General features: G+C 51.1%; 1 protein-coding gene across 5 annotated transcripts in view; it reads right to left on the bottom strand.

The window, feature by feature from the left end:
- The window catches only part of ARHGAP33 (Rho GTPase activating protein 33), a 136,448-nt gene that overhangs the window by 76,222 nt on the left and 45,991 nt on the right, over positions 1 to 14,235 (bottom strand). For 4 of the 5 annotated variants that reach the window (XM_069947234.1, XM_069947233.1, XM_069947236.1 and 1 more), the window contains 3 exons: positions 5,052 to 5,149; positions 4,847 to 4,925; positions 2,097 to 2,177 (listed from right to left, as the gene is read on the bottom strand). In XM_069947234.1, coding sequence (XP_069803335.1) covers positions 2,097 to 2,177; positions 4,847 to 4,925; positions 5,052 to 5,149 — 258 coding nt within the window. The remainder of the gene's footprint in view (positions 1 to 2,096; positions 2,178 to 4,846; positions 4,926 to 5,051; positions 5,150 to 14,235) is intronic. The other variant, XM_069947238.1, reaches the window with a different exon arrangement.

Below are 14,235 nucleotides of genomic sequence, written 5' to 3'. Positions count from 1 at the left end.
CAGCAGCTCCCTGGGTACTCACTGTATATACTGTCAGCAGCTCCCTGTACTCACTGTATATACTGACAGCAGCTCCCTGTACTCACTGTATATACTGACAGCAGCTCCCTGTGTACTCACTGTATATACTGACAGCAGATCCCTGTGTACTCACTGTATATACTGACAGCAGATCCCTGTGTACTCACTGTATATACTGACAGCAGGTCCCTGTGTACTCACTGTATATACTGACAGCAGCTCCCTGTACTCACTGTATATACTGACAGCAGCTCCCTGTGTACTCACTGTATATACTGACAGCAGCTCCCTGTACTCACTGTATATACTGACAGCAGCTCCCTGTACTCACTGTATATACTGACAGCAGCTCCCTGTGTACTCACTGTATATACTGACAGCAGCTCCCTGTGTACTCACTGTATATACTGCCAGCAGCTCCCTGTGTACTCACTGTATATACTGACAGCGGCTCCCTGTACTCACTGTATATACTGACAGCAGCTCCCTGTACTCACTGTATATACTGACAGCAGCTCCCTGTGTACTCACTGTATATACTGACAGCAGCTCCCTGTGTACTCACTGTATATACTGACAGCAGCTCCCTGTACTCACTGTATATACTGACAGCAGCTCCGTGTACTCCCTGTATATACTGACAGCTGCTCCCTGTGTACTCACTGTATATACTGACAGCAGCTCCCTGTACTCACTGTATATACTGACAGCAGCTCCCTGAACTCCCTATATATACTGACAGCAGCTCCCTGTGTACTCACTGTATATACTGACAGCAGCTCCCTGTGTACTCACTGTATATACTGACAGCAGCTCCCTGTGTACTCACTGTTTATACTGACAGCAGCTCCCTGTGTACTCACTGTTTATACTGACAGCAGCTCCCTGTGTACTCACTGTATATACTGTCAGTATATACATTAAGTACACAGGGAGCTACTGTCAGTATATACAGTGAGTACACAGGAAGCTGCTGTCAGTATATACAGTGAGTACAGGGAGCTGCTGTCAGTATATACAGTGAGAACACAGGGAGCTGCTGTCAGTATATACAGTGAGTACACAGGGAGCTGCTGTCAGTATATACAGTGAGTACACAGGGAGCTGCTGTTAGTATATACAGTGAGTACACAGGAAGCTGCTGTCAGTATATATTGTGAGTATACAGGGAGATGCTGTCAGTATATACAGTGAGTACACAGGGAGTTGCTTTCAGTATATACAGTGAGTACAGGGAGCCGCTGTCAGTATATACAGTGAGTACAGGGAGCTGCTGTCAGTATATACAGTGAGTACACAGGGAGCTGCTGTCAGTATATATTGTGAGTACACAGGGAGCTGCTGTCAGTATATACAGGGAGTACAGGGAGCTGCTGTCAGTATATACAGTGAGTACACAGGGAGCTGCTGTCAGTATATATTGTGAGTACACAGGAAGCTGCTGTCAGTATATACCGTGAGTACACAGGGAGCTGCTGTCAGTATATACAGAGAGTACAGGGAGCTGCTGTCAGTATATACAGTGAGTACACAGGGAGCTGCTGTCAGTATATACAGTGAGTACACAGGGAGCTGCTGGCAGTATATACAGTGAGTACAGGGAGCTGCTGTCAGTATATACAGTGAGTACACAGGGAGCTGCTGTCAGTATATACAGTGAGTACACAGGGAGCCGCTGTCAGTATATACAGTGAGTACAGGGAGCTGCTGTCAGTATATACAGTGAGTATCTGGCAGCTAGAACTAGTATCCGATTGACGCATGTGGATAGAGCTCCCAACAGCCGGGCAGCACCCTGCTGTCTGCACTGAAGAGGGGCACAAACCCCGTAACAGCTGTCAGCAGATGGGCAGCCCTTCCTCTCGGACAGTTTGTTTGGTCTAATATCTCCAGTCCATCTTCTAAGACCCCTAGATGACTTGAAGGGACACTAATTTGCCTGAGTGGTGTGAGAACTATGTTGCATTTCCTTTGTCAATCGAAAGGGGATATCCCCGGGGTCCGCAGCAACTAATCCTATAGAAAGTGATGCAGAGGGGTGACTGGTCGTTATGGGTCACATGACCATTCCTCACCTGGCATGTGACTTGTACAATGTAAACGGCCTCTGATTCACTCCCATTGGAATCCTCCGGGCGAGAGTCGGATAGAGAAAGCTGAAAGACATGGGGGGCATCAGTTATTGTATGGGGGCAGACATGGGGGGCATCAGTTATTGTATGGGGCAGACATGGGGGGCATCAGTTATTGTATGGGGCAGACATGGGGGGCATCAGTTATTGTATGGGGGCAGACATGGGGGGCATCAGTTATTGTATGGGGCAGACATGGGGGGCATCAGTTATTGTATGGGGGCAGACATGGGGGGCATCAGTTATTGTATGGGGGCAGACATGGGGGCATCAGTTATTGTATGGGGGCAGACATGGGGGGCATCAGTTATTGTATGGGGGCAGACATGGGGGGCATCAGTTATTGTATGGGGCAGACATGGGGGGCATCAGTTATTGTATGGGGGCAGACATGGGGGGCATCAGTTATTGTATGGGGGCAGACATGGGGGGCATCAGTTATTGTATGGGGGCAGACATGGGGGGCATCAGTTATTGTATGGGGGCAGACATGGGGGGCATCAGTTATTATATGGGGGTAGACATGGGGGGCATCAGTTATTGTATGGGGCAGACATGGGGGGCATCAGTTATTGTATGGTGGCAGACATGGGGGTATTAGTTATTGCACCGGGGCAGACATGGGGGTATTAGTTATCGCACCGGGGCAGACATGGGGGTATTAGTTATTGCACCGGGGCAGACATGGGGGTATTAGTTATTGCGCCGGGGCAGACATTGGGGTATTAGTTATTGCACTGGGGCAGACATGGGGGTATTAGTTATTGCACTGGGGCAGACATGGGGGTATTAGTTATTGCACCGGGGCAGACATGGGGGTATTAGTTATTGCACTGGGGCAGACATGGGGGTATTAGTTATTGCACTGGGGCAGACATGGGGGTATTAGTTATTGCACCGGGGCAGACATGGGGGTATTAGTTATTGCACTGGGGCAGACATGGGGGTATTAGTTATTGCACTGGGGCAGACATGGGGGTATTAGTTATTGCACCGGGGCAGACATGGGGGTATTAGTTATTGCACTGGGGCAGACATGGGGGTATTAGTTATTGTATGGGGGCAGCCATGGGGGTATTAGTTATTGCACCGGGGCAGACATGGGGGTATTAGTTATTGCACTGGGGCAGACATGGGGGTATTAGTTATTGTATGGGGGCAGACATGGGGGTATTAGTTATTGCACCGGGGCAGACATGGGGGTATTAGTTATTGCACCGGGGCAGACATGGGGGTATTAGTTATTGCACCTTGGCAGACATGGGGGTATTAGTTATTGCACCGGGGCAGACATGGGGGTATTAGTTATCGCACCGGGGCAAACATGGGGGTATTATTTATCGCACCGGGGCAAACATGGGGGGCATCAGTTATTGCACCGGGGCAGACATGGGGGGCATCAGTTATTGCATCGGGGCAGACATGGGGGTATTAGTTATCGCACCGGGGCAGACATGGGGGTATTAGTTATTGCACCGGGGCAGACATGGGGGTATTAGTTATCGCACCGGGGCAGACATGGGGGTATTAGTTATCGCACCGGGGCAGACATGGGGGGCATCAGTTATTGTATGGGGGCAGACATGGGGGTATTAGTTATTGCACCGGGGCAGACATGGGGGTATTAGTTATCGCACCGGGGCAGACATGGGGGTATTAGTTATCGCACCGGGGCAGACATGGGGGTATTAGTTATCGCACCGGGGCAAACATGGGGGGCATCAGTTATTGCACCGGGGCAGACATGGGGGGCATCAGTTATTGCACCGGGGCAGACATGGGGGTATTAGTTATCGCACCGGGGCAGACATGGGGGTATTAGTTATTGCACCGGGGCAGACATGGGGGTATTAGTTATCGCACCGGGGCAGACATGGGGGGCATCAGTTATTGTATGGGGGCAGACATGGGGGTATTAGTTATTGCACCGGGGCAGACATGGGGGTATTAGTTATCGCACCGGGGCAGACATGGGGGCATCAGTTATTGTATGGGGGCAGACATGGGGGTATTAGTTATTGCACCGGGGCAGACATGGGGGTATTAGTTATCGCACCGGGGCAGACATGGGGGTATTAGTTATCGCACCGGGGCAGACATGGGGGTATTAGTTATCGCACCGGGGCAAACATGGGGGGCATCAGTTATTGCACCGGGGCAGACATGGGGGGCATCAGTTATTGCACCGGGGCAGACATGGGGGTATTAGTTATCGCACCGGGGCAGACATGGGGGTATTAGTTATTGCACCGGGGCAGACATGGGGGTATTAGTTATTGCACCGGGGCAGACATGGGGGGCATCAGTTATTGCACCGGGGCAGACATGGGGGTATTAGTTATCGCACCGGGGCAGACATGGGGGTATTAGTTATTGCACCGGGGCAGACATGGGGGTATTAGTTATTGCACCGGGGCAGACATGGGGGGCATCAGTTATTGCACCGGGGCAGACATGGGGGTATTAGTTATTGCACCGGGGCAGACATGGGGGTATTAGTTATTGCACCGGGGCAGACATGGGGGTATTAGTTATTGCACCGGGGCAGACATGGGGGTATTAGTTATTGCACCGGGGCAGACATGGGGGTATTAGTTATTGCACCGGGGCAGACATGGGGGGCCCTGTTCCCCCTGTGTGACGCCTGACCCCCCCAGAGCTCCCACCTGTGCAGGTTACGTGGGGTCTCTCACCTGGATAGGGCCGTAGTTGACATTTTCGTAGTGATAGTGAGCGCAGTCCGCCAGCTTTACGAAGGGTCCGCGTGTCACCCTAAACACAGATCCGGGAAACGGGATTAGTGACCCTAAAGCAAAGCAGCTCGGGCGAGAAATGGCGACTCGGGTCCCGTCTGCACCCCCACCCCCACCCCCACCCGCCCCCGCGCTCCTCCATTACCTCCTGTTGGCTCTCCCCTTGACGCTGGTGGGAGCTGCGGCTGAAAGGAGTCGTGCGGAGCCCTCCGTGCCTGAATCCAGTGTATCCGAGCCCCGAGCCTGCAGAGCAAAGCAGAACGATACAAATGTGCAGAGCAAATAGATTCACAGCATTCAAAATTCATCAGGAACATCCGAAACCACTTTATACCAGCGCCAACCGGCAGCCATGTCACCGCCAATCACATCCCGCATGGCTGACAGCACAAGAGGAGGACACTGAGCACAGGGAAATCATAGCCCCAACCGGTCCACAGGGGGCCCGCAAGCATGGTTTCTGTGTACACAGTGTCTGTGGGGGGATGGGGGCAGGTGAGTATGGTTTCTGTGTACAGTGTCTGTAGGGGGATGGGGGCAGGTGAGTATGGTTTCTGTGTACAGTGTCTGTGGGGGGATGGGGGCAGGTGAGTATGGTTTCTGTGTACAGTGTCTGTAGGGGGATGGGGGCAGGTGAGTATGATTTCTGTGTACACAGTGTCTGTGGGGGATGGGGGCAGAGTATGGTTTCTGTGTACACAGTGTCTGTGGGGGGATGGGGACAGGTGAGTATGGTTTCTATATACACAGTGTCTGTGCGGGGATGGGGGCAGGTGAGTATGGTTTCTGTGTACACAGTGTCTGTGCGGGGATGGGGGCAGGTGAGTATGGTTTCTGTGTACACAGTGTGTGTGTGGGGGAGGGATAGGGGCAGGTGAGTATGGTTTCTGTGTACACAGTGTGTGTGTGGGGGAGGGATAGGGGCAGGTGAGTATGGTTTCTGTTTACACAGTGTCTGTGCAGGGATGGGGGCAGGTGAGTATGGTTTCTGTGTACAGTGTCTGTAGGGGGATGGGGGCAGGTGAGTATGGTTTCTATATACACAGTGTCTGTGCGGGGATGGGGGCAGAGTATGGTTTCTGTATACACAGTGTCTGTGCAGGGATGGGGGCAGGTGAGTATGGTTTCTGTGTACAGTGTCTGTAGGGGGATGGGGGCAGGTGAGTATGGTTTCTATATACACAGTGTCTGTGCGGGGATGGGGGCAGAGTATGGTTTCTGTATACACAGTGTCTATGCAGGGATGGGGGCAGGTGAGTATGGTTTCTGTGTACAGTGTCTGTAGGGGGATGGGGGCAGGTGAGTATGGTTTCTATATACACAGTGTCTGTGGGGGGATGGGGGCAGGTGAGTATGGTTTCTATATACACAGTGTCTGTGCGGGGATGGGGGCAGGTGAGTATGGTTTCTATATACACAGTGTCTGTGCGGGGATGGGGGCAGAGTATGGTTTCTGTGTACACAGTGTCTGGGGGGATGGGGGCAGGTGAGTATGGTTTCTGTGTACACAGTGTCTGTGGGGGGATGGGGGCAGGTGAGTATGGTTTCTGTGTACACAGTGTGTGTGTGGGGGGGGATAGGGGCAGGTGAGTATGGTTTCCGTGTACACAGTGTCTGTGCAGGAATGGGGGCAGGGGAGTATGGTTGCTATATACACAGTGTCTGTGCGGGGATGGGGGCAGAGTATGGTTTCTGTAAACACAGTGTCTGTGCAGGGATGGGGGCAGGTGAGTATGGTTTCTGTGTACACAGTGTCTGTGCAGGGATGGGGGCAGGTGAGTATGGTTTCTATATACACAGTGTCTGTGCGGGGATGGGGGCAGAGTATGGTTTCTGTATACACAGTGTCTGTGCAGGGATGGGGGCAGGTGAGTATGGTTTCTGTATACACAGTGTCTGTGCAGGGATGGGGGCAGGTGAGTATGGTTTCTGTGTACACAGTGTGTGGGGGGATGGGGGCAGGTGAGTATGGTTTCTGTGTACACAGTGTCTGTAGGGGGATGGGGGCAGGTGAGTATGATTTCTGTGTACACAGTGTCTGTGGGGGGATGGGGGCAGAGTATGGTTTCTGTGTACACAGTGTCTGTGGGGGGATGGGGGCAGAGTATGGTTTCTGTGTACACAGTGTCTGTGGGGGGATGGGGACAGGTGAGTATGGTTTCTGTGTACACAGTGTCTGTGCGGGGATGGGGGCAGAGTATGGTTTCTGTGTACACAGTGTGTGTGGGGGGGGATAGGGGCAGGTGAGTATGGTTTCTGTGTACACAGTGTCTGTGCAGGGATGGGGGCAGGTGAGTATGGTTTCTGTGTACACAGTGTCTGAGCGGGGATGGGGGCAGGTGAGTATGGGTTCTGTGTACACAGTGTCTGTGGGGGGATGGGGGCTGGTGAGTATGGTTTCTGTGTACACAGTGTCTGTGGGGGGATGGGGGCAGGTGAGTATGGTTTCTGTGTACACAGTGTCTGAGCGGGGATGGGGGCAGGTGAGTATGGTTTCTGTGTACACAGTGTCTGAGCGGGGATGGGGGCAGGTGAGTATGGGTTCTGTTTACAAAGTGTCTGTGGGGGGATGGGGGCAGGTGAGTATGATTTCTGTGTACACAGTGTCTGTGGGGGATGGGGCAGAGTATGGTTTCTGTGTACACAGTGTCTGTGGGGGGATGGGGGCAGGTGAGTATGGTTTCTGTGTAGACAGTGTCTGAGCGGGGATGGGGGCAGGTGAGTATGGGTTCTGTTTACAAAGTGTCTGTGGGGGGATGGGGGCAGGTGAGTATGATTTCTGTGTACACAGTGTCTGTGGGGGATGGGGCAGAGTATGGTTTCTGTGTACAAAGTGTCTGTGGGGGGATGGGGGCAGGTGAGTATGGTTTCTGTGTACAAAGTGTCTGTGGGGGATGGGGGCAGAGTATGGTTTCTGTGTACACAGTGTCTGTGGGGGGATGGGGGCAGGTGAGTATGGTTTCTGTGTAGACAGTGTCTGAGCGGGGATGGGGGCAGGTGAGTATGGGTTCTGTTTACAAAGTGTCTGTGGGGGGATGGGGGCAGGTGAGTATGATTTCTGTGTACACAGTGTCTGTGGGGGATGGGGCAGAGTATGGTTTCTGTGTACAAAGTGTCTGTGGGGGGATGGGGGCAGGTGAGTATGGTTTCTGTGTACAAAGTGTCTGTGGGGGATGGGGGCAGAGTATGGTTTCTGTGTACACAGTGTCTGTGGGGGGGATGGGGGCAGGTGAGTATGATTTCTGTGTACAGTGTCTGTGGGGGATGGGGGCAGAGTATGGTTTCTGTGTACACAGTGTCTGTGGGGGGATGGGGGCAGGTGAGTATGGTTTCTGTGTCTGTGCAGGTATGGGGGCCGGTGAGTATGGTTTTTGTGTACATAGTGTATGTGGAGGGATGGGGCAGATAAGTATGGTTTCTGTGTCTGTGGAGGGATGGGGCAGCTAAGTATGGTTTCTGTGTCTGTGGAGGGATGGGGCAGATAAGTATGGTTTCTGTGTCTGTGCAGGGATGGGGGCTGGTGAGTATGGTTTCTGTGTCTGTGCAGGGATGGGGGCTGGTGAGTATGGTTTCTGTGTGTATGCAGGGATGGGGACCGGTGAGTATGGTTTATGTGTACACAGTGTCTCTGCAGGGATGGGGGCCGGTGAGTATGGTTTCTGTGTCTGTGAAGGGATGGGGGCAGGTGAGTATGGGTTCTGTGTACACAGTGTCTGTGGGGGGATGGGGGCAGGTGAGTATGGGTTCTGTGTACACAGTGTCTGTGGAGGGATGGGACAGGGGAGCATGGTTTCTGTGTACACAGTGTCTGTGGAGGGATGGGGGCAGTGGAGTATGGTTTCTGTGTCTGTGGAGGGATGGGGGAAGGTGAGTATGGTTTCTTCGTACACACTGTCTGGGGGTGCAGCGCCCCTGTAATGAAGTCTATGATATGATGTCATCTCTGTGTGACTGGTTCTCTGTGTCGGTACTATCACTAATGGAGTCGTTTTTCGCCGTGGTCGCTTTTAGAACTTGAATTAAAGAAAACTATTTATAAATATTTTTTCTGTGCGTTTCTATAGAAACTAAAGACATCACTGATCTACTGATCTTATCCGTCTGGTGAACAAACTATCTGCCATTCTACGAGACTGCGCAGCCATGGTGACAGCACCAGCGTCCGTATCAATTACGCCATATACCACGGTGGACGCAGCACAGACGTGTACTGATCACTGGACAGCAGAGCCGCCATATATACACTGACCGATACATAGCAACCGTGGCGGCTTTCATAATCCCCAGGCCTACTAAAATGAAAGCTGGTATCTGATTGGTTGCTATGGGTTTCTCCAAGCAGAGCAGCTGCTCATAGCAACCAAGCAGGTGGCTGCTTTCACTAGGCCTTGTTCACACTGCTCTTTACAGCGCAGTCTTACAGATGGAACATTTTTTATTGCCCAAATTGACCAATGAGTGCTCAGCTTTAACTTTACCACCCCGGAATAGACGACGCCTCATCTGCTGACAGACAGTATATAGGGGCTGGTTGTCATGTTCTCAGTTGCTATGACAACACGTTAATGCGGTATTATGGTGATGGCCCCGGACTGTGATTTCCTTGGATACAAGTGAAGTTCATTAAGATGTTAGCGCATTCAGACTTTTTCACTCCAGTAAACTTGCCGCCAGGACGCACATCCGCCAGGTCTATAACCTACTTTCCGTCACTATATAAAGCCTGAAGCGCATTAGAGCGGAATATGGCGCACATCATCCATAATAAAAAAGCAATGAGAGGCGGTATACTCAGCAATTACTACTACATTTCAGAATAAACTGAGCACTAGGTGGCAGCACTTCCCTGGAGTCTATGGAGGATAGCCCCATAACAATACATGGAGTAGCGGGATACTACACACAGTGCAGGGATAATACACAGGGTGATGTCACAGTACAGGGGGATAATACACACAGTGATGTCACAGTACAGGGGGATAATACACACAGTGATGTCACAGTACAGGGATAATACAGTGATGTCACAGTACAGGGATAATACACACAGTGATGTCACAATACAGGGGGGATAATACACACAGTGATGTCACAGTACAGGGATAATACACAGTGATGTCACAGTACAGGGATAATACACACAGTGATGTCACAGTACAGGGATAATACACAGTGATGTCACAGCACAGGGATAATACACACAGTGATGTCACAGTACAGGGATAATACACAGTGATGTCACAGCACAGGGATAATACACAGTGATGTCACAGCACAGGGATAATACACACAGTGATGTCACAGCACAGGGATAATACACACAGTGATGTCACAGTACAGGGATAATACACACAGTGATGTCACAGTACAGGGATAATACACAGTGATGTCACAGTACAGGGATAATACACAGTGATGTCACAGTACAGGGATAATACACACAGTGATGTCACAGCACAGGGATAATACACACAGTGATGTCACAGTACAGGGATAATACACACAGTGATGTCACAGTACAGGGATAATACACACAGTGATGTCACAGTACCGGGATAATACACACAGTGATGTCACAGTACAGGGATAATACACGCAGTAATGTCACAGTACAGGGATAATACACAGTGATGTCACAGCACAGGGATAATACACACAGTGATGTCACAGCACAGGGATAATACACAGTGATGTCACAGCACAGGGATAATACACACAGTGATGTCACAGCACAGGGATAATACACAGTGATGTCACAGTACAGGGATAATACACACAGTGATGTCACAGTACAGGGATACTACACACAGTGATGTCACAGTACAGGGATAATACACGCAGTAATGTCACAGTACAGGGATAATACACAGTGATGTCACAGCACAGGGATAATACACACAGTGATGTCACAGCACAGGGATAATACACAGTGATGTCACAGCACAGGGATAATACACACAGTGATGTCACAGCACAGGGATAATACACAGTGATGTCACAGTACAGGGATACTACACACAGTGATGTCACAGTACAGGGATAATACACACAGTGATGTCACAGGACACTTGTCTTTTTCCTCCTCCACACAGTTCTGTCTCTGAGCTCTACAGTCATGGCCAAAAGTTTTGAGAATGACACAAATCTTCTATTTTCCCATGATCCTCTGCCCTCTGGTTGTTATGTGTGTTTGTCTGATGTTTTTATCACATACAGAAATATAATTACAATCATATTATGAGTAACAGAATCTTATACTGACAGGTAGATGAGTTACTGCAGCAAGACTATAATATTTGCAGTGTTGCGGCTTCTTCTTCAGGACGTCTGCAATTCTCCCCGGCTGCTCTCATACAACTTCTGGACCAAATCCTGACTGATAGCCGTCCATTCTTGCACAATCAATGCTTGCATATTGTCAGAATTTGTTGGTTTTTGTTTGTCCACCCGTCTCTTGATCATTGACCGCAAGTTCTCAATGGGATTAAGATCTGGGAAGTTTCCAGGCCATGGACCCAAAATCTCTATGTTTTGTTCCCTGAGCCATTTAGTTATCACCTTTGCTTTATGGCAAGGTGCTCCATCATGCTGCAAAAGGCATTGTTGGTGGCCAAACTGCTCTTGGACGGTTGGGAGAAGTTGCTCTTGGAGGACGTTCTGGTCCCATTCTTTATTCATGGCCGTGTTTTTAGGCAAGACTGTGAGAGAGCCGATTCCCTTGGCTGAGAAGCAACCCCACACATGAATGGTTTCAGGATGCCGGTTACAGTTGGCATGAGACAAGACTGGTGGTAGCGCTCACCTCTTCTTCTCCCAATAAGCGGTTTTCCATATGTCCCAAACAATCGGAAAGGGGATTCATCAGAGACAATGACTTTACCCCAGTCCTCAGCAGTCCACTCCCTGGACCTTTCCCCCAGTTCTCAGCAGTCCCCTCCCTGGACCTTTCCCCCAGTCCTCAGCAGTCCACTCCCTGGACCTTTCCCCCAGTCCTCAGCAGTCCACTCCCTGTACCTTTCCCCCAGTCCTCAGCAGTCCCCTCCCTGGACCTTTCCCCCAGTTCTCAGCAGTCCCCTCCCTGGACCTTTCCCCCAGTCCTCAGCAGTCCACTCCCTGTACCTTTCCCCCAGTCCTCAGCAGTCCACTCCCTGGACCTTTCCCCCAGTTCTCAGCAGTCCCCTCCCTGGACCTTTACCCCAGTCCTCAGCAGTCCACTCCCTGTACCTTTCCCCCAGTCCTCAGCAGTCCCCTCCCTGGACCTTTTCCCAAGTCCTCAGCAGTCCGCTCCCTGGACCTTTCCCCCAGTCCTCAGCAGTCCGCTCCCTGTACCTTTACCCCAGTCCTCAGCAGTCCACTCCCTGTACCTTTCCCCCAGTCCTCAGCAGTCCACTCCCTATACCTTTCCCCCAGTCCTCAGCAGTCCACTCCCTGGACCTTTCCCCCAGTCCTCAGCAGTCCGCTCCCTGGACCTTTCCCCCAGTCCTCAGCAGTCCCCTCCCTAGACCTTTCCCCCAGTCCTCAGCAGTCCACTCCCTGTACCTTTCCCCCAGTCCTCAGCAGTCCTCTCCCTGGACCTTTCCCCCAGTCCTCAGCAGTCCACTCCCTGGACCTTTCCCCCAGTCCTCAGCAGTCCACTCCCTGGACCTTTCCCCCAGTCCTCAGCAGTCCTCTCCCTGGACCTTTCCCCCAGTCCTCAGCAGTCCACTCCCTGGACCTTTCCCCCAGTCCTCAACAGTCCGCTCCCTGGACCTTTTGCAGAATATCAGTCTGTCCCTGATGTTTTTCTGGAGAGAAGTGGCTTCTTTGCTGCCCTCCCTGAGACCAGGCCTTGCTCCAAGAGTCTCCTCAGTCTCACAGTGCACAGTGCAGATGCCCTCACACCTGCCTGCTGCCATTCCTGAGCAAGCTCTGCACTGCTGGTGGCCCAATCCCGCAGCTGACCACACTGTTAAGAGACTATCCTGGCGCTCGCTGGTCTTTCTTGGGCGCCCTGGAGACTTTTTAGCAACAATGGAACCTCTCTCCTTGAAGTTCTTGATGATGCGATAGATTGCTGACTGAGGTGCAATCTTTCTAGCTGCGATACTGTTCCCTGTTCGGCCATTTTTGTGCAGTGCAATGATGACTGCACGTGTTTCTTTAGAGATAACCATGGTAACAGAAGAGAAACAATGATGCCAAGCACCAGCCTCCTTTTAAAGTGTCCAGTGATGTCATTCTTACTTGATGAGGACAGGGCTGGAGATCAATCTGTCATGATTAACACCCACACCTGTGTTACTGGAGCAATCACTGAAACAATGTAAGCTGCTCCCTGTAAGGCCGAGCTGCAATGATGGTGAAATGTGTTTTCGGGGATAAAGTTCATTTTCTAGGCAAATATTGACTGTGTGAGTAATTGCTGTTAAGCTGATCCCTCTGTATAACATTCCGGAGTATATGCACATTGCCAGTATAAAAACTGAAGCAGTAAATTTTGTAATAATTAATATTTGTATCATTCTCAAAACTTTTGGCCATGACTGTACAGGCAGCTCTTTCCTCCCCACACAGTCCCATCCCTGAGCTCTACAAGAAGATCTCAACCCCCCCCCCCCCCCGACTAAATCCTGTCTCTGAGCCCCTGTCGTACTCCTCTACATAGTCCTGTCTCTGAGCTCCTGTCGTACATAGTCCTGTCTCTGAACTCCTGTCGTACTCCTCTACATAGTCCTGTCTCTGAGCTCCTGTCGTACATAGTCCTGTCTCTGAGCTCCTGTTGTACTCCTCTACATAGTCCTGTCTCTGAGCTCCTGTCGTACATAGTCCTGTCTCTGAGCTCCTGTCGTACTCTTCTACATAGTCCTGTCTCTGAGCTCCTGTCGTACATAGTCCTGTCTCTGAGCTCCTGTCGTACTCTTCTACATAGTCCTGTCACTGAGCTCCTGTCGTACATAGTCCTGTCTCTGAGCTCCTGTCGTACTCCTCTACACAGTCCTGTCTCTGAGCTCCTGTCGTACATAGTCCTGTCTCTGAGCTCCTGTCGTACATAGTCCTGTCTCTGAGCTCCTGTCGTACATAGTCCTGTCTCTGAGCTCCTGTCGTACATAGTCCTGTCTCTGAGCTCCTCTCGTACTCCTCTAGTACTCCTCTACACAGTCCTGTCTCTGAGCTCCTGTCGTACATAGTCCTGTCTCTGAGCTCCTGTCGTACATAGTCCTGTCTCTGAGCTCCTGTCGTACTCTTCTACATAGTCCTGTCTCTGAGCTCCTGTCGTACATAGTCCTGTCTCTGAGCTCCTGTCGTACTCTTCTACATAGTCCTGTCTCTGAGCTCCTGTCGTACTCCTC

The sequence above is a fragment of the Dendropsophus ebraccatus genome, chromosome 12, assembly GCF_027789765.1.
Source record: "Dendropsophus ebraccatus isolate aDenEbr1 chromosome 12, aDenEbr1.pat, whole genome shotgun sequence".
Lineage (NCBI taxonomy): Eukaryota > Metazoa > Chordata > Amphibia > Anura > Hylidae > Dendropsophus > Dendropsophus ebraccatus.
Note: the sequence above shows the minus strand (reverse complement) of the source record. Positions and strands in the feature narration are given on the sequence as shown.